Consider the following 21,392-nt stretch of genomic DNA (forward strand, 5'->3'; position numbering starts at 1 on the left):
GAAACATAGAAGGTTTGGTTTGCATTGAACATTTGCACAAGACTAGAAGCTTATCGCTCTTCACCTCAAAAGTTTTGGTGTGTCTTTCTTCACTAGGCCATTATGCCATTACACTGACCAAATCAACATCACCAGCAGAGTGTCAAAAAAAAAGTTATGCAAGTAATTACATTATTCATGAGGCAGATTCAACGAGAAACCATAGGTCTGAATTATAACCGACTCCACATGCTATGCAGGCCAAACAAACTCATTCAAGGTGGAAATGCCTTTTTCTTGAGTTTAAAAGAAATGCAAACTGGGTTTCGGATATATCATCTCTTTTCAGAACGGATCAGACAAACGCCGGTACTCTTAGTCTCTCATCTCTAATATATAAGCCTTTTCCTTTCATAGAAGCACCTGGTCCTTTTTAAGAGAGAAAGACAAAGGGGAGGGAAAACACAGCTTGTTGAAAATGACACTTTCCAAGGTCTCTTTGCCTCTACTGATTATGATGATCCCCTCTGTGGCCGTAAGAGAGAATTGAATTTTCTTCACAGGGGACCCTGAAGTCTATATGGAGGTGAAGAATAGCTGCTTCCCAAAGGTTACAAATGGCATTGAGTCCTGCTGCGCTGGTCTGAGTCAGTCAACCCACTCAAGGTCCATTGGCACCATCTAATTGGCAATGAGAGGCCCAAGCCAAAAGGAGGTCTAGTCAGACAGATAATACACATCTTCCTCAGAACATGAGCGGTGGGCTCCCATGGGCGAGTGCTGGCAAGGCACTGAAAGTCACTGAAATGTTTGTCTACTCGCATTTCTGAGAATTATACATCGGTGACTCTCAGGAGACACTTTCCCCAGTGAAGGCTTCACAGGCAAACAGATCCTCATGTTTAGCTCTGATTCAGACGGGACTTATTTTTCCCTGTGTCTGTAGTTTACAGAGCATGTGCAGGCTTTCCATTACACTCACTCAAGGATGCAACTTAAAGAGATTCAAGTAGCCCTGAGAGACATGCCGACTGTGTAGGCACAGTATTATCAAAATCTTTTTACCCATGGAGAGGTAAACACAATACATATTGATTTACTCAAGTGAATGAATCCAAATCTATACTCCTCAGGTATTTTATTCTCATTGGTAATTTGCCTTTTTTTTCATGGTTTGGCTTCCTGTGTATTGATAGACTGCATGACTAATTCTAATTCAATCCATCCAACATTTCTTGCAGAATGCACCAGACCTCATGTAATACCATATCAGTTTTCAATTAGCGTTAGTCACAGGATGTACAGTGAATAAGGCTGTGAACACAAGCATTATGGACCCAGTGATAAATATGCACTGCGACACTTGCATTGATTAAAGGCCGAATGAATTCAAAAAATCAAAGTTTTGTGACTTTTAGACCATGTCTGTTAGCTCTGCGGACAAAATTAACTTTAAGCTGACATTCACATTTAAAGCAACACAGGCACATTAATGTATAATCTGCCAGTCACAGGTACCTTCAAACATGCCTCATCCAATCCTATTTTAGAGTTGAAATTATATATTTTTTTAATCAAATCTTGGGACAGTACAGCCGATGACGCTCTAATCAAAGCCTCGCACGCACTCACCACAGAAAGGGCCCTCATCTGAATGGTCAGCGCAGTCATTTCTCCCGTCACAGATCTTGCTGGGAGGCAGGCAGGTGCTGGAGTCATTCGCACAGGGCTGAGTAGGGGGCTTACAGATGGAGGACTCACACGAGTCTTCATCCGAGTGGTCTTCACAGTCGTTGTCACCATCACACACCCAGCTCTTGCTGATACACTTCCCTTGGGACACAACATTCAGTCAAACCTCTTAAATCAAGCTGTCAGCCTTAAATTGTTGTTTGTAGTTGAGCATGAAGATAAATCAGGGTACATTTTAAAAGGTGGCGGAACGTCAAGCTGTGGTGACGTCAGATAAAGACAGAAGCTTTTAGCAAATGTCAGCTCATTTAATCCACAGAGACTCATTTTATCAAAACTGCAACACTTATTTAAACATTTTATTATGAAACATACAGTAAATTACCGTTCAAAAGTTTGGGGTTGGTTAGATATTTTTATGTTTTTGAAAAAAGTCTCACAAAGGCTGCATTTATGATCAAAAATACAGTAAAAACAGTAATGTTGTTAAATGTTTTCTATTTTAATATATTTGTAAAATATCATTTTTCATTTAAAGACCCCCTGAAATTCAAGTTTTTAATGTTGTTTTTGTCTGTGGTGTTTATATGCTTTAAGACAGACCATGCGCAAATTCATAAGCCAACACCATTTTCTCCTTAAAACTGAAGTGAAAAAAATCGCCAGTGAAACATTGACAGTTTCAAATCGCCTGTGTTTTTTACGTCACAAACTACCTTGTAACCAATCATGTCAACGTGTGGCCGGGCTTTAGCATATCATTAACTGTTGAGGAGGGGAGTCTCAAGAGAAGCCAGGTTATCCTGGTATATTTTTCTGTTGATATGAAAAATTGGGTACATTTAGCAATATAGTGGGTGAATTATGTGTATTTTTTTATGTAATGATGAACTATATGCGTTTCTCCACTGACGTTCTAAGTTGTTCAAAGCGTTTCTAAGAATACAGAGTTTTAGATGGCAGCTGTTTGACTCTGATATTGAGTAATGTAGATTTCATTCAAGCTATTTAAGGCAACACAAAAAAACCCTTTTAAATATGCCATTTTGGTGATCAAAGAATTAAGGGATAAAATTATTGACTAAAGGGGGACTTTAATAAAAAAATAAAAACTAACCACAAACTTTTACACTTTGCAACACTAAAAACCCAGGATTTAAAAACAGTCAGGTTGGCAGTCAGGTTTCCTTGTGTTCAGTCTACCTTTATGATCAAATAAACAGTTCAACACACTTTCTGAGCTTGGCAAAATGATATGGGATTTGGCATTCGGTCTGCAGTGCAGTGGTCCGGAAAGGGTGCACTTTGCATTTTAGCACATTCTTTACATCAAAAGGGATCGGAACAAAACAACGAACAAATCTTGAGCTCTTTTATGGTTTGGCTCTAGATGTCTTTTCAAGGCAATCATTTATAATTAGGGCGACTGCTACATCAAAAAAGCCCCATGTTGATTGATTTCACTATGGCCTGAGTGGAGAAAAAAATTGTGATGATACAAATTACAACAAAATATGTTCAAAAGAAACACTGAATGTAATCATTTTTGTGCCGAGGTGAGATGTGACATTTTTCCACCCCAATGCATTCAACATGTTCTGCAGCTTTATCTGATGAAAAGATTGCAAGCAACAATATTCATAGGTTTTCCAACACAGCAACATTGGCTCAACCAAAGATGTGACTTAAGAGCGGGACTGTCTGTTCGACCGACCAATAGCAGATCGAGGAACGTTTGGAAAACCTTGAGATGTCTTAATTTTCCATTCACCGAAGCTAGTGGGCAGTGGCACAGAAATTGCATATCTCACCTTTTTAGTTGTACATAATAGCTAACACTGAACATGGAATAATGGCTTTGCTACCAAAATAGAAATCACTGTGAAATACAAACCATTCAAGCTCACAAGTTACACCATTCATCTCAGTCATTCTGGATAAATACAAATTCTAACATTGCAAAGGATTGCACCATGTAACGAAAAACAGGCTGGATTTATCATCTGACTCAATTTGCAAGAGGCAAAGATAACTGAAAGCTTAAGGATGACATCATGGCATAAAATATCACCCACTGCTTCATAGAATTTAATACATTTGATATGTGTTATATTGAACACAAGAGGAAAATATAGCAGTAGGTCAGTGTTAAAAAAAAAGTGAGGTCAGAGCAGACTTACTGGTACTGAGAAACACCTGGTAGGCTTACCTGAGCTTTTGCAGGTAAACTTTGCCTGGGGATCACATATTCTCTTAACGCCCTTGCAGTTGGTTTCATCACTGCCGTCTTCACAGTCTTTATCCCCATCGCAGCGCCAGCGCTCAGGAATGCAGGTCCCATCAGCGCGACAGTGAAACTCCTCTCCACTGCATTCCACAGGAGGCAACGCTGGACATGACAAAAAAAAAAAAAGAAAGAAGATTGAGCCTGAGGTGCTCCAATTCCTGAATGACTCTAATGAGTTGCTACTTTTCAGTGAATCAAACACATACAGCGTGACCAGAGTAGTCCAATTCCTGAAACAATGACACTAATGAGTCAGATCTTTTTAGTGAATTAAACACTTACAGCATGACCAATGTAGTCCAGTTCCAAACAATGACTTTAATGAGTTGGATGTTTTTAGGGAATCAAACACATACAGCGTAACCAGTGTTTGAACAATGACTTTAATGAGTCAGTACTTTTTAGTGAATCAAACATACACCACCATGACCAGTATAGTCCAATTCCAGCTGTAGAATCGAAAATCTCACTATATCTGAGTGAAACATCTAGTTGAATGAGAAAAAAATGTAGGACGGGACTTGATTTTGTCCATCGGGTATTGATTGGATCATAGGCCCCTGGTTTGATATAGGACAGGTTTTCCCACCCTTGTGCTGAAAAACATCATCAGAGAAGAGAAGTCGTTGCAAGTGGGACAAGTAATTTCGATTAAACATTATGAGGGCACATTAATAAAAAAAAAAATATATATATATATATATATGCATAGATAAATGATTATAATAAATACTGAAATATTGCATACAAAACAATAAGTCTATGGGCACTTAAACATTTAGCTGGTGCTATTGTTACTTGACTATAAGATTTTTAAATTCATAATCCAACACAGCACAAATGAGTCTGTTCTTTTAAGTCAATAAAACAAATGACTCTGAATCTGTTCAGTGATTCAAACACATATAGCTAATTGTAAGATGTAAAGTCAATTATTGAATTTATGCTGCTTCTAATAAAGACAATATTGAAATTATTTCACCAACTTGGAATGAAAGAACGCTTTTCTAACAATATTTAATTAATACTTAATTAATATTTGACTAATTTATGGAACCATTAAGAATGTATTAGAAACAGAAAGTTTTAAAAAATGAAGAAAGTAATGTTTCATAAGCGTTTTTTTTTTTTTTTTTTACTCTGCTTTCAGTTCAAATTACTTCAGCTAGCCTTAATAATGTTAAATAGGCTGAGATGTATCAAGTATACTTCAATATTTTTTCTTGTCACATTAATACATATTTAAATATTCTCTCCGACCCTGGCAAATAATTTAAGTGAAACTGAAGGCGCTTTCAACGAAAAGGACAGGGGCGAGAATTTCTTAGGACAAGCACAAAAGAAAAGGCTTCTTTACTGTAGCCTGCCATATCAGTTTCTGATTCATTCTGAACCCTGACTATTGACAGGAGTTAAATTCATACATACACAAAACCTACCTCAATCCCCAGACTGCCATCAAACAAAACAAATGGCCTCCTGAAAAAGACAGCTGGTAACATTACGAACCCTTAAAGACTAACACCCCCCCCTGCTTTGCTTAAGGCTAATGCTGAGAGTTACCAAGGTATCCTCCACTTTACACATACAGAGCATGTGTTATACAGTGATCTGAGCCCTGCGCTGGAAGGACATGAGCCGAACAAACCCTCAGAGACGGACAGGAGCCGAGAACCTCTGTCAGGAGCCCGTTTGATGAATGGCTCCAACATTTCTGTGACAAGCTGGTGAGCTGAAAGCATTGAAGGACTTGGCCTCAGCTTTCAGAGGTAATTACAGCAGATTAAAAGATTCAAATCTGTAAGGTGGTTCCCTAGTGAGCTCAGATAAGATTAGATCTGTCAAGTGTATGAAAAGAGAGAAAGTTTTAAACTTGTGTTCCCCAAATTAGGGACATCGCACCAAGGCAATTACAAGCAACACTGACTTGATCGCTATCGTTCGGCTCTTTGTTAGTCTGCTAATTAGTCGTGTTAAACAGATTCTCTGGAAACCACTCCGTAGGTTGGTTAAGTTGGTCATGTACAGACACGAACACAAATGCGTTTTTAATCAACGTAACAGGGAATTTCGACCTCTCTAAACGCTCTTTGATTACTCTGATGTGTTTATATGGCATACACTGTAACTAAGTACCCGAGTACTCAGAAATGACAGCAATGATTGTTGTAAAGACAATGCAAATTGGACAATATCTCCATCTCATGGTCTTGATTACAGTTTGGACAGCGATGGTACACAGATGCTGCACATGATGATTTTCACTCAAATAATTTGCTGAATACTATAATGCCATTTACACCTCATTTGCAGTTTACTATCATTCATTTATATGCTATATTAATATTTGCACTTCTGATTAGATGCTACCTATATTTCACTGACTCAGTATTTTTGCACAATGTCAATAAAGTTATATCTAATATAATCAAATCTAGACGGCGTGCAGATGATCAAATGGAACAAAATGCAGGGGCCTTCATACAGGTTTTAGAGCTTAAAAAATTGTGCTCACAGAGCAAAATATATCCGTCTGACACATGCATACCTCAGCCAACCAAAGTGCAGACAGTGCTTGATTTTACAGGAATCATCCCGCGAGCACAAAATTACCTAAATGCACATCCCAAAGGACCCTATAAAATGGGCAAAGAGAGAAAGGTGATGTCCTACCAGGGGCAACACCAGCACAAGTCACATTTTCATCACTGAAGTCCCCGCAGTCATTGTCCCCATCGCAGGCCCAGTGGTCTGGGATACATCTGCCGCTGGTGCACTTATACTGGCCATTAGCACAGGAGTGAATGCAGCCTGCTTCATCACTGTTGTCTCCACAATCATCATCTACAATCACAAATACAGTACAGTCATGCACAATTAATATCCGAATTACTTGCAATAGAGAACTTTTGACAGTATGGTGTCCACATAATCTATCATTCAAATGTTTAAAGGTATAGCGGAGGATTTTCTTTTTCCGGGTGGGTAGTGTAAACTATTGGTCCACCTAAGTGTCAATCATTCTGGTGATATGTTTACGTAAGGCCGTCGTACGTGCTCGTCCCTTAGTTTTCGTTTTCTGCGCATGCGCACTTTCAGGTGTTTATGTGTGGTGAGCTAGAGCTAAGCCATTCATTGAAGCTCGCCGTTTCACCGGGTCCTTTGAAAATGTCTGAGGGTCGCAAGAGAAAAAGTTTGTACGAACTGTATGAGAAGAAGAGAAAGGCCTCAGAAGAGAGAAACAAGATCAGAGTGTTTTTGGGAGATTGTTTTACACGATGGCGTGCGCTGAAAACACAGGTTGGGCTTCCCACTGATGCCTCAGTCGCGAAGTTTCTACTCGACAGGTAAAGTTTGGCATGCTATTTGGAGAAAAAGTGCAAATCTTCTTTTGGAAAGTAATCTTGTATGAGCGATGCCGACAGCAACTTGTAAACAGAGCGTGCACGAGGAGAACCTCGCACACGTTTAATAGGCGTTCCCTCTCGGGAGCAGGTAGAGTGTTGCGCATGTGCATTTTTTCAAAAAGTGGAGAGGGCGGTTCTTATCTAAAATTCGGAAAGATCCTCCGCTATACCTTTAAGGGTTGGTAAGATTTTTTTTTTTATTGTTTATGAAAGAATTTTTTATTTGTATTATTGTTTCTCACCAAGGCTGCATTTTTGATCATCAAAAAAAAAAAAAAAAAAAAAAAAAAAAATAGTGAAATATTATTTCAATTTAAAATAAATGTTCTCTATTTAATTTTTCTCCAGTCTTCAGTGTCACATGCTCCTTCAGAAATCATTCTAATATGCTGTTTTGCTGCTCAAGAAACATTTATTTTTAATATCAATGTAGAAAACAGTTGTGCTACTTAATATTTTTGTGGAAACCATATGTTTTTTGGGGGATTTATGAATGTAAAGTTCATTGAACATCACATTTGAAATATACATTTTTTGTAACATTATCACTTTTGATACATTTAAATGTTTCCATGCTAAATAAAAGTGTTAATTTCGTAAATACTACTCCTACTACTACTACTACTACTACTACTACTACTACTACTAATACTTACTTTAACTTTTGAACAGCAATGTATAAGGTTGGGCTTTTTTTAAAACAAGTATTGTCTCACAAACTGTGTTGCTCCATCAAAATACAATAAAAATAAATAGATTTTAAGATCATCATACACTTTGGTACCAGAAAATGGGACATTTTCCTTAAGGGGGTCTTTAACCCTGTTGTGCCTCATGGTTTGTTGCACAATACTAAGAACTAAAATGACAAAAACTGAGGACAGCACCACAGGAGCTTTTCAGACAAGAGTCTTCAGGGCATTGAATTACGCCAAGCCTCATTTTGTCCTGAAAAATCAGCAAGGTATCTGAAGGCCCTGACCCTGGATAAGAAATACTGCCATATGCTGACCTTGGCTAAATTATCACATTTGAGAAACAAAAGAAAAAAAGAGGGAAAGCGAAAGAAATAAGAAAAACACATATAAAACAAGCAGGTTTTATTGCTGTTGACTGAGTGCCACACTCAGGCAATAACGTATTGCAGACCTTGAGGGCCGGCAATTAATTATAGAGGTCAGTATTTTACACTCTCCTTGATCTGAAATGGAGATATTTCATATAAAATAATCTGTGAATATTTAATGGTTATTAATGTGATGCATTTCTTGTGCAACAAAAAAGACTGGACAGTAGGATCAATGGACTTAATTGAATTAAAGTGCTGGGCTTTCTTTTATCAGCTCCCAAGAATATAGGCTAATATATCATAGTGCCAAATGGAAGAGCAAGTAAAGCAAATGGTAAAGTATTTTCTTACTTCTGGATACACTTACCTGAGTCACAATGCCAATTCATGCTAATGCACCTCCCATTAGCGCAGCTGAACTGGCTGAGAGCTTCGCAGGTTGGGAATGCTGTGAGCAGACACAAAGAGCGTGAGAAACGTTCGCCGCAAAAACCCTGACGCTTGAACCCCATCCAATACATCATTGTCTCTTTGATACACCGGAGAAGAAAACCCATTTTTCATTTAGCTTTGAAAAATTGCAAAAGAAGTTTGTCCTGGCACAGATTGCTCTGTCATGCTAATAGATTAAATTTGGAGGCTCTTTTGTCCTCGGGAAATTTCATAGTTTCTTGCAAGTTTGGGGGCGAATGTGAACCTGTAACTATTCTCTTGCAGCATTTTTTTTTTTTTTACACAAAAGTCATACTGCTGGGGTTTAGTGCTAGTATTGCGGAAACCACGACACCCTGAAGGTCATGCAAAATGTCACAGTGAATTATTGCTATTTTCTAGCTAAGGTTAATGAAAAGAAATCACAAACAAAGGGAAAACGAGACCTCACAGATGCAGTGGAAAACAGTCAGAGGCAATAAGAGCTCACCAGGAAGCAATAACACACCAGCGATGTGATAGCACGGTTTGTGCGCTTCACTAGCGTTGATTTAAAGATATCAAAAGGTTATTGTTTCAAACATTATGAGTTACAGCAGGTTTTGCTATTAACCTGTGGATCATGATCCCTTTGGTAAAAATGGATTTTTCTTTTTTAAAGATAAAGATGACTTACTATGGAAAAAAGCACCAGCACATTTACAAGTTTTTTGATGAATGCAATCTGCACGAGCTTATGAACATAAATATCTTGTCTCGTACTGCGTTATACCTTTTCATGAATACACTAGAGCTCATTAGCATGTTAGGAATAGTGACATGACACACAGTGGAGGAACAACATCTGTTTCTCTTTAAAGTGTCTCTCAGCTCAGTCAAGAAACCCCACATGGCTTGAAGGGACTAAATGAGCAAGCTTCTTGTTATAGAATAGATTGCAGTTCATACATTTACATATGAAATGCTAAAAAGAAAGTATTTGAATCAAGACGATGCGTTACCAGATATATATATATATATATATATATATATATATATATATATATATATATATATATACACAATGGTCTGTCTGAATACTTGATTCTGATTGGCTGGAAGGTGTGTATTAAAACAGTTTAATGCTCAGGTAGTTCAAGTCAGTCCTCACCATTCTATTCATGCACTGCTTTCATTTAACACAGAGATCACACTGCACATAAAGAAGCATTCAGGAGCACAGAAACTTATTAAGGCTGCCCCATGACTTTTATTAATAAGATAGCCTTTTTACTGAATTGCTATACATTATACATTTTCAGCAATGAGGGGGTAACTCTGGTCATTTGACTCAAATATGGTGCTGCAAACATCAATGGTGTCCCCATAAAACATGGTGTGTGTGTGTGTGTGTGTGTACCTGGTATTCCCTACCTTATAGGGGCCAAATGTCCCCACAAGGATAGTAATACCAGTACATTTGGACTTTATGGAGACATTTGTTTGGTCCCTATGAGGAAAACAGCTTATAAATCATAATAAATTAAGTGTTTTGAAAATCAAAAAATGCATAAAGTTTTCTGTGATGGCTAGGTTTAGGGGTGTGTGTGTGTGTGTGTGTGTGTGTGTGTGGAAGTGGAGAGTCCATCTAAGAACAAAATGCATTAAAATGCATGCTTAGGACACTTTGAAGTTTAAGCATTTTGATGTTGCTTTATTACAGAACAATTAAACTGGCATCAAATGATGGCCATAATATAGTAATTGGATTAGAACCTGTTAAAAGTAATACTGAATTAAGCAAGAATTGCTTGAATATGTGCGTAGGCATCATTCACCATTTTTAGATGCAATTCTGCTCCACTGGGTTACATCTCCAAAACATGAACAGCAGTAAACTGAGCACGTGAGATTTCAGAAATAACAGATCCCAAGGGCTTCCCAGAGAAAATTACTTTTAGGGAATTGTTTTTTTCCCCCCTCACAAATAAAACCTTTGCCGGCACAAATAGGAACTCTTAGAAGTCATTGGAAAGCACATCATTCGAAGTGTTGCTAATCTAGTAGAAGACGGTTACATGTCAAGATTACAGTTGAGTCAACAAATAAACATTTAAAAAAAAAAGTTTTATTTGAACATTTATTCCCAGAACATGCTGCTGTTATTGTTGACAGCAGTAAATCCCACTTCTAAATTTCACAACAGAGTGTTCCAGTCCCCTGACTTTGGCAATTACTACTTTAAACATCCTGTTTTCACAATAGATCAGGTTCAACAACAAGAAGTGAGACTGCAGGGGTAATAACTCTCTGCCCAGTGAAATCTGATTTGAAGGGGGAAAAAATCACTTATAAAAATCTGTGCAGTAAACAGTGGCAGTTCAAGTTCATATCTTTTAGATTATAATACAATCCTATCTTCAAGATAGGACCTTCAACAAGCCAGTGTTGTCTATTAAATAAAACAGCAGCAACAATTTCTACGTTAAATTAAAACTACATGCGGTTTTAAATTCATAGTACCATTTTCCTAGCCTAGAAATCTAGACGCACACTAGCGGCAGCAAATTTTATTTTGCAGCCAGGGTAGTCTAGCAACTCTCCGTTGACTTTCGAGCTGGTAAAACCAAACTCTAGTCAGGCCAATCACATCGTGTATAGAGTCGGTGGGCGGGCTTAACATAATGACGGCAGAGTTGTGACGGTTCCGTGTGAATTCCCTGCTACTTGAAAACAAAGAATGGCTGCTGCTGGCGAACAGCGGTCTTTCAAATCGGCTTTGGCCGCGACTCTAGAGGACTTGGAGTTAAGCTTTTCTTTGAGAAAAGAACAAAGAACGGCACTTAAGTCATTCTTAAAAAAGTAAGATGTGTTTGTAGTTTTGCCGACCAGATACGGCAAAAGTTTAATCTATCAACTAGCTCCGCTGGTGGTAAAACGTTCTGGTTGGTTGTAGCGCTATCCTATTGCGTGCAGGGGGAATTTGAAAGACAACCGTTTATCCCGCACCTCGGATTGCGCCCTGCCAATGGTGAGTTCCCAGACCCAACATCTAGGCTAGCCAGGCTACCATTTTCCCCATCCATGATCCCATTTATTCATCTAGAGTTATTTTTACTACTCTACCCTAAGACAAAACTACGGCAAAAGTAAAATTAAGAAAAGGGTTTAAAAAATATGACTAAATTTTAAAATGTATATTAATGATATTTAAATAGTATATACATAGAAATACCACAATATATAGGCTACATTACGTACATTTATTAATAATACAGTTTTATAATAATAACAAAATTAAAATGTATTTATGATATTTTGATTACTTTGATAATAGATCCCACACATTGTTTCTTTTGAATCGGAGAAACATTAGGCTCAACCTGACTGTCACACAACCAATATGTCACACACACAATATGTGTCAAAGACCACATATCAGCATAACATTTTTCGTAATTTTGAATGGTAAAAAAAAAGATCTGCATTTTGTCGTTGTATAGAAATACTAAAGAGACATAGCAAATGACTTTATGGACTATCCACTTTCAATGCATGGGAAACACCAATAAAAAAAATAAAAATAAAAAAAAAAACCTCAAAGTTAGAAAGACACGAGGGTGAGTAAATGATGACAAACTGCTCATATTTGGATGAACTATTCCTGTTTTTTTTTGGTAGTGATCGCTAATGCCACATCTGCACAGGAATACCAATATTGTAAGAAGGCAAACCATATTTTAAAAGCTTTGAAATGTGTTGAGAATGGTAATTAGCACACAGCAAGCTGAGCGTCACTGTGTTTTAAACGTGTTGTGCGCAGTGCAGTTGTGAAAGCCAGTGAAGTTCCGTCTTTCGGCCCAGCTTGATTATGATTAAATGAAGTCAGGCATGCACTCTAATTACTGCTTACACTGGGAGTGTTTGTGAAAGAGTGTACTGAGGCAGCCGAAGACACAGCAGAGGTAACCAAGACAATGGCACTTTGAGCAATTTGCAGCATTTGGTGACAGAAACCCAGAAAGTTACATTTACTGCACAGCATGAAAAGTGTTAGAATTTAAATTTTGTTTTCAAGGGAGTAAAAATGACAGGAAGGAGAAGTGATATGAAACCATGATACCATGAAAAGATGCATTTACACAGACCTTTTAAATACACATATAAATGTATAGGGACCCTAGGGAAACAATGCATGACATGCTTGAATGTTGATTTTTGTGCATAGTCAACAGAAAACAGGATGTGAACCAATTCTCATGAGAGAGAGCTAGTGATGGTATGAGACTGACATGTAAAAAGGAAAAAAACATATATAATATAACTGTCCAGAATTTTAAAATGGTTTAGTTTAGTCAGATTAGTGTCTGGCTTAAGGAAAGAAAATGACACCAGCACCTTTAACAGTGAAATAAACTAAGTACCGAAGAAATTCCCTAAAGCAAACTTATAGAAGTATAATTAAGTTGTATTTATTTAAAGTATAAAGGGGGGAAAATCATACTCTGTGCCTCCTTCCATAAGGAGGACTGATGATAATGAAATGTTTCTTGACTGAGATTGCTGGAGTGATAAGAGACTCCTCAAAGTGCTACCTGTCTAACCCAGCATTTCCAAAATTTACGTTCTGTTCTGAATAGTCATTTAACTGTGGGAGTTCACAGTAGTAACTTTCCTGGGTCATTTCCTCTCAAAGCCACTGTGTCATTTTCTTCCATTTGTTTTCAGAGTCTGGGATGCAGTTATGGTGAGCTTTTAACATCAGATCATTTCTGATTTGTATTACGGCCACACTCTTAAAAGCTCTTGCATCTAAGTTTAATTCCCATTTCCTTTCTGCTTCTAAAAGCAGACTCGAGGGCTGGAAGAATGTGCATGGTTAACATTGCACTCGACCTTGAGCATTGACATGTAGCTGTGTTAGTGTTACCAGTGATTTGAGAGCCAAACTGACTATGTACATGCAAATAACCTGTCCACAACAAACAAGGCACATTGTAGTCTTTGTTATGGCCTTATTCCTAGGTTTGTTACTCCTATTCCCTGGTTTGTTTTCAATTTGTTTGGTTGCAGAGATGCATTTAATGGGGTCAGATTTGACAAAAGCAGTGGCACTGCTGTATGTTCGTGGAAAAGGAAAGAAAGACACTATTCCAAAGTAAGGCAGGTTGATGATGACAGTACTGACAGATTCACCAGTTATACCACAGTGAAATTTGCCAAGCCAATTAGCTAGTAAGACAGTGACTCACCACAGGACGTGGACTCGTCTGACATGTCTCCGCAATCATCATCTTGATCGCAGCGCCACGCTTCTGGTACACAGCGACCATTACCACAGGTGAACTGACCAGCCCGACATGGCTGGGCTAAAGACAAGAAAAAAAAAAAAAGAAAAAAAAGGGAACAAGATAATCTGATTAATTATTACATTCAGAGTTTTTAGCAGTGGCCACCAAAGATGCAAATCGCAAAGATTCTAATGAGTGTATTTCAATTCCACTAAATGATTCCATTAAATATTATTTTAGCTATTTTGAGCAAATATATTTAGAAAATATTTAGAGAACAGATTGTTTCAATAGAACAATAATAATAAATATAATTCTTGGAAAAAATGACAAACAAAGAAAAGCAAAACCATTATCGAATGAATGGCATTAACCATAATGAATGAATGAATGAATGACTGAATGACTGACTGACTGAATGAATGAATGACTGACTGACTGACTGACTGAATGAATGAATGAATGAATGAATGAATGAATGAATGAATGAATGAATGAATGAATGAATGAATGAATGAATCAACCAATCAGTCAATCAATCGGTCAATCAATCAATCTTGCACCAGTTCTTGATTTCTAATCCCAGTGGACAGAGTTTGAACACACACATATGAGGTAATCAATTTAAGTCTAAGGATAATTTCTTTAAGATGGTTTAGTCTGATGTGTGACTCCAGGAATTAGTCCCACCGAAAGGCAATCATTTAATTCAGAGCTTACTGATCAAAATTTCATTGATACGCCAGAGACTATTTTACAGCCAATTCAAGCAATTCTCTGCTTCAGATCATCTTGAATCATGAAATATTAAATCGCTTTAACATCTGCTGTCAATTTCAGCTCCTCACTGATTCAGTATAATCACTTGTGTTCCACATCGCTTTGCCAAGTCAACAAAGGCCTGAGCCGTCTCCGGCTTTATCAGAGGGATGTCAGACTGTTGACAGCATTTATCACATCGGTTCTTCCTTTCCATTGATCTTACAGCACTTAAAGTAGTGAAAGAGTGTTAACTTCTGGAAACAGGCCAGGTGTTACTCTAGTTAGAAAGAGTTTGGGGAAAAGAAAGTTCACTTCGTTGCATAAACATACTTATCGATTATCAAGCTCCCTATAGAAAGTCAATGCTCCTTGCCCTATTATAGTAACTAAGAAGGTAGCTCGAAATGAGAATCAGCAATGAAATAAACAAGCAAACATTTCAAAAATGGTAAATCACTATTGCAGAGGCCGATGCTGTCACTTGCTTCTCAATGGCAAACAAAAACTGAAATATTCATAATTTCTACTGAAAACCGTGTTTTAAAACATTTTTAACTGTAACCTGAAATAGTATGTACAGTATGATCTTAGAATAAATATTTGCATTGCTATTTTAATTCTGAAAGCCTCTTAAAACATGAAAATATGCATGTCACTACTTCAAAGCAAAAGATGTTGGTAACACTGTAGTTTAGGGTCCAAATCTCACTATTAAATAGTTGCATATCAGCATGCATATTACTAGGATATTAGCTGTTTATTACTTATAAAGCACATATTAATGCCTTATTTTGCATGACCATATTCTCAATGACTCAATACATACCCAATAATTTGGGTTACCCAGTGATAAGTTTTATTTCTGAAATGAAAATACCACAATGTATGTAGAATGACTTAGTGGTACAGTATAACTGGCAGATGTTGATGGGTGAATCTGTTATGTATGAGGGAGTAGAGATCTACCTGAGCATGTTTTATTAGACTCATCTTCATTATCTCCACAGTCATTGGTTCCATCACAAAGCCACCTCTTAGGAATGCAGCGGTTATTGGGACATTTGAACTGGTCAATCGGGCAACTGTGGTTAGCTGGAAAGAACAATGGAAGCAAAAACAATAAATCACATGTCAAAAAGGAAATGTTTTGCTCAAAAAAAGTACATGTTTTATCTAAGAACATAAACAATTTGCAAACTTGACATATATTTGTTATTTTCTTTGGGGAGGGGGGTTGGGGGGGATGACATGTTTTGTTATACTGCTGACAGCCCACTCTACAAATAAGTGAGTTCATATGCATAATACTCTTCTTTTGCTTTGACACAGCACTTTTCATTGTGCTATTCATCTATTCTCCTGAGCTAGCTTCACATTTATCTCAAAAATATGCATTTGCCCTCAGGCGTTTGAGTTTATTTAAAGTACTGCCTGTGTTTTCCTCTACTGTTTGCTCTATTTAATAATAGAACCTACCATTACTCACAACCCTGGATACTCAACGCGTACCCACCAGACAATGAGTAACAGATGAAATGGAAAACCGGATTCAAGTGGGATCAGGCAATAACGTTTCAGGCATATTAAACTATAGGACATCCCAGCGGAGCAGAAAATTGATTTTGCAATTCTGATAATTCTGGCAGAACATCACGTTAAAGTATTTCTCATAGTGAAAAATGACTCAGTCCCCAACGTTTTAACAGGGTGCTTATCTTATCGATTAGCTCATGAGCAGATTGTGCAGTGGGATGCAGTGCGTGGGAGAAAACTTTGATACAGGCGTTGATAATGCTTTTTTTTTTTTTTTTTTTTCTGAGATGTCAATTAGCAACTTGTTAATTTTCAACAAATTATATGCAAACAGCCTGCTTGTGCACATTTACTGTACGTAGATGCTTTTATCCAATGCAATTCAAGCTAGAGTATATATTTTATCAGCATAATATCATTTAATTATTATATAGCTCTCTGGAATTATTGATTTTGACTGGCCAATTTGGGGCATTGTGGATTTAAAAATGTTTGCATAATGACCACTAAACTGTATATTTAAAGCAAGCCGTTTTAACATTTAATCCTTAAAACCTACTAGTATCTATTTCCATGCTACTAGTACTTGGTACATAATTAGTATAACATAATATATAACATATAATATATAACATAACTTAGTACATTATCTAAAGAATAGGCACTAGTACTTAATGGAATAGAAACTAGTATCTAAAAAAGTAGTAGAAGTACTAGTAGCATGAAAATAGATACTAGTAGGTTTTAAAGATTAAATGTTAAAACGGCTTGCCATAGTATATTGGACCACTGTATACATTAAACCTTTGATACTTTCATGCTTTTGTATCACCTTGAGGCTTCTCTCTTTACAAAACAATGACAACTTCTAGGTGAAAAAAAAAGTGTTTTTTGAAATGTATTTACACACAAACCCTACTGTTAAAATTTGTAGGTTCAGTGATATTTCAAATGAACTGTTCTTTTGAACTTTCTATTCATCAATATGGAAAAAAAAGTTTCATGGTTTACACAAAAAATATTAAGCATTACAACTGTTTGCAACATTGATAATAAGACATTTTTATTAAGAACTAAATCAGCATATACTGTATAATGATGCTGAAAATTCAGCTTTGCCATTACAGGAATAAATTATGTTTTAAAATAGAAAACAGCTATTTTAAAATATAATAATATTTCACAATATTAATGTATTTGATCAAATAAATGCAGCCTTGGTGAGCATAAGATACATAAAAAAAAAACATTAATAAAATAAATAAGATAAATTAACATTGTTGCAGTGTTCATCTTGTTACTAGGTCATTATAAAATGGATGACACCTGTGATACCTGTACAAAAGGAAAAATTCTGTATTGAGTCATACATCACAGGCATATATGACACTGTGTGCATGCTAAATGACACAGCTTGAGGTCACAGAGGTTTGATGGTTCAGTAAAGCAGGCAAAACAGGGATTATACGTCCCAGTCAGGGAGGAAGAAAACAAAGTACATACAGCATATTTGGGCCTCCTCATCACTGCCATCTAAACAGTCATCATCTCCATCACAAATCCAATTGGCTCTTATGCAGCGCCAGTTCCTGCACTGAAACTCATCATTTATGCACCGCTGGGGCTCCTCTTGACCTGCAGAGTCTTCAGAAAAAAAAGAAAAAAAAACTTTAGGAAACCTTAATTCAAGGGGAAGAACTTCAAGGAAAATATAATCAAACACTGCATTGGGGTGATGTGGTGTCTGAGCGTGATACTAGTGTTACGTTTTCAAATGAGTCAAGCATGTTACTTTTCTCTTTATTACAGCATTGCAACATGACAAATAGAATAAAAAAATAATAAAAAAAAGATAATAATAATAATAAAGCAGCATAAACAGATTCTGTCCTTGTCTGTAATTGAGTGACTGATGACTTCTATGGGACTAAGGAGTGCTGCTTGAAAAAAAAAAAGGAAAAAAATGAAGCAATAAATTCACAATTAATTTAATAAAAATAATTGTTTTTTAATTAATCTTTAAAAGCATAGTTAAATATAAAATAAAATAAAATAAAATGATTTGCAAACTTTTAAATTCCATTAAAAAAGCATTTAAAACTAATAAATAAAAATAAAATAAATAAGCACTGGGATTAGTAATGGATTTCTTTCTTTATTTTATTTTTAAGTGGCTCTCCTAGTCCTCCGCAGACTTTTTTGTCATGTATTATATATATATATATACACACACATTTAAAAGCCTACCAGAACATGTGACATTGTTCTTGTCCAGGTGCTGGTTGTCGGCACATGCGCACACTCGGCCTCCCGGGACGGCCAAGCAGAGGGTACCACAACCACCATAATTCACCCGGCAGGCATTGTCACCTAAAAAACAAACACAGGACTAAACAACAGATATCTACAAATCTTCTTTTCCACTGGCAGGACAGCTGTTTATGTGTTCATCCCTTTATGGCTTCTAGCAATGTCTCTCCTTGAAACAGAGAACATAAAGTTCTTCTTCACTGCCCACTCAGAACCAATTTCCTGCTCTTCTGGGATGTCGGTGGAACACGGGGGCATTATTTTTAATCACATGTCAAGTAAATTATGGGAAACACTGGAGAAGAGAGCCATTTGACACTCTTTTCCTTTCACTGACATAATTCGTTGTGTGGGCAATGGCACCTACGAAGGGGGAGGAGTGGAGAAAAACACAGTTTTGTGAGAAAACTGTCACTTATTAAGTTGAGGCATGGGGACAATAATAAGGTTTCATTTAGAGAGTGGTCGAAAGGCATTGCCTGAACCAATGAGATAAAAACCGCTTTGTAATGGCCAATCTGAGGTATTCCAAAAAGCGGAAACACAATTAATCTTTTTCCCGACAAGCACTTTGGAGAAATTTGTCTTCTGCTGAGAATGTAGACTGTCAAAAAGCCCATATTTTTTGGAGGTAGGAAATGCATACATGACATAACGGGACACCCTCACCCGTCACAAATCTCAGTGTTTAGAGAGTTGGATGTCAAGATGAGAATATTTAAAACATGATATAAGTCTGCTGGTCCCAGCTGCCTTTGTCGTCTTTCTCAAAAGAGTGAGTCTCTCTGACATGCGGCACACCGCCTGCTCCCCTGAAAACGCACCACCCTCAGGTAAGTAAGAGATGAAACGTGTGGGAGCCGAACGCGCTCCTGTGTTCTCTGTGCTGCTCGTCTGCGTGCGCAAGGGCCCCGCTGAGAAGTGTCCCTCCCTCTACCTGTTGTGACTGGCACTTATGAGGGAGGATGACAGTAATCAACCCTCCTTACCTCAGACATCCACACAGAGTTAAACATTCTAAACAGAGCTTTAGCCCCCACTTCACCAGATTAAACCCACCCACTCAACAGTACGGCTCCTGCTCTGCAGTTGGGTCTATGCTAATCAAAGTTGAAGCCATGGAAATCTGTAATAGTTTTGCTGTGTGTAAAAAGGAAAAGTAATTTATTATGAATTTTCTGAAAGAATGCACTAGCCTATGTAATATGTGAAACATTTTTCCACCAGAGTCTTTTGTGTATTCAATTCATCACAATATTCATCCAACGTTTGGGGTCGGAAAGATTTTATATTATTCTTGAAAGGAGTCTCTTATTTGCTTTTCATTTGCATGCATTATAAGCATTGTTGTTTTAAAACAAGTGATTTTAAACCATTGAAGTGCAATAAGAGTAAGCTTTTACTTAGTTATTAGGCTTTAGTTATTTTTTTTCTGGATATTGAAATTGGTGATGAGAATTATGAAAATGTCATGGTATCACAAATGTTGACAGCATAAAAACCTTATTTAAAGCAAAACATAACTTTATGATGTATATCGTTATTGTGAAATAAAATAAAACGACTAATTTCGTGATATAATATTTTGGTCATATCACCCACCCCTAATGTGCTGCTTACTATTTTTCTGGAAACCATGATAGATTGTTTTCAAGATTCTTTAATGAATCGAAAATGAAAAAGAATAGTATTTATTTGAAATAAAAATCTTTGCAACATTTGAATTCTCTTTACTGTAACATTTAATCAATTTAATGCATCCTTACTCAATAATATATACTTTAAAAAAAAAATCTTCCAGAGCCCAAACTTTTGAACAGTAATGCTGATTAATAAATTAACTCTTTTTTTTTTTTTTTTTGTCATAGTGGAAAAACAATTAATTTCCCAGAATGCTTTAATATACTCCAAAGTCTTCAAAATGTAACCAGGCTTTCAGGATAGAGACCATAAAGTTGAAGTTACCTGCTCTGCCAACAAACAAAATTAGATGAATTTCTTTGAATTTCAATCCAGTAAATTCATCTTCCTGTCACTGCAAATCAAATTCCTCTATGTTGTGGCCAATTCAATTTAAATTCCAACTTACCTGTATGAATTAAAAAGGAAAAAGAGAAATCCCGGACATTATTCATTAAAACATTATTTAAAAGAAGATAAAAATTTCGTCATTCTGTAATCTTTAACTTTTCTTTTAGAGTTAAAGTGACTTTACCCAGCTGGCTTTGTGCATCATATACTCGGAGCCCAAACAGAGGGGGTCTTTCACTTCTCAGCAGAATGACTTCACCAGAGACCAGATCCAGTTGGAAGATGGAAGCGTTCATATACTCTGTCCAGAAGATGGAATTTTGGTACTGTGCAATCCCAAACGGGTGATTGAGTTGCCTGCCACTGTACACAACCTACAGTGAAAAAACAGAAAATATATATATTACCATGTACTGTTGTGACAACTGTGGCAGAGGATAAATCTTTTTTTCTCTTTAACCCTAAAACGCATACCTCAGGTATTTGGTGACCTTCTTAGTATTCCTCAATCAATTCATTATAAACAATATAACAAGAAAGAAAAGAAAATTATAAAACAATGCCTGTTTTCCAATTCATTTCGGTAAAAATTGTATAGGGTCGCTAAAGACCCGAGGTGT

General features: G+C 36.8%; 1 protein-coding gene across 1 annotated transcript in view; it reads right to left on the reverse strand.

The window, feature by feature from the left end:
* The window catches only part of lrp1bb (low density lipoprotein receptor-related protein 1Bb), a 308,255-nt gene that overhangs the window by 110,288 nt on the left and 176,575 nt on the right, over positions 1-21,392 (reverse strand). The window contains exons 14-22 of the mRNA XM_084421996.1: positions 20,957-21,146; positions 18,679-18,801; positions 17,935-18,075; positions 15,865-15,990; positions 14,098-14,214; positions 8,802-8,882; positions 6,632-6,802; positions 3,881-4,060; positions 1,612-1,812 (exon numbers count right to left, since the gene is read on the reverse strand). Of these exons, the coding sequence (XP_084278122.1) occupies positions 1,612-1,812; positions 3,881-4,060; positions 6,632-6,802; positions 8,802-8,882; positions 14,098-14,214; positions 15,865-15,990; positions 17,935-18,075; positions 18,679-18,801; positions 20,957-21,146 (1,330 nt within the window). The remainder of the gene's footprint in view (positions 1-1,611; positions 1,813-3,880; positions 4,061-6,631; positions 6,803-8,801; positions 8,883-14,097; positions 14,215-15,864; positions 15,991-17,934; positions 18,076-18,678; positions 18,802-20,956; positions 21,147-21,392) is intronic.

The sequence above is a fragment of the Rutilus rutilus genome (genome assembly GCF_951802725.1).
Source record: "Rutilus rutilus genome assembly, chromosome: 10".
Classification (NCBI taxonomy): Eukaryota; Metazoa; Chordata; class Actinopteri; order Cypriniformes; family Leuciscidae; genus Rutilus; species Rutilus rutilus.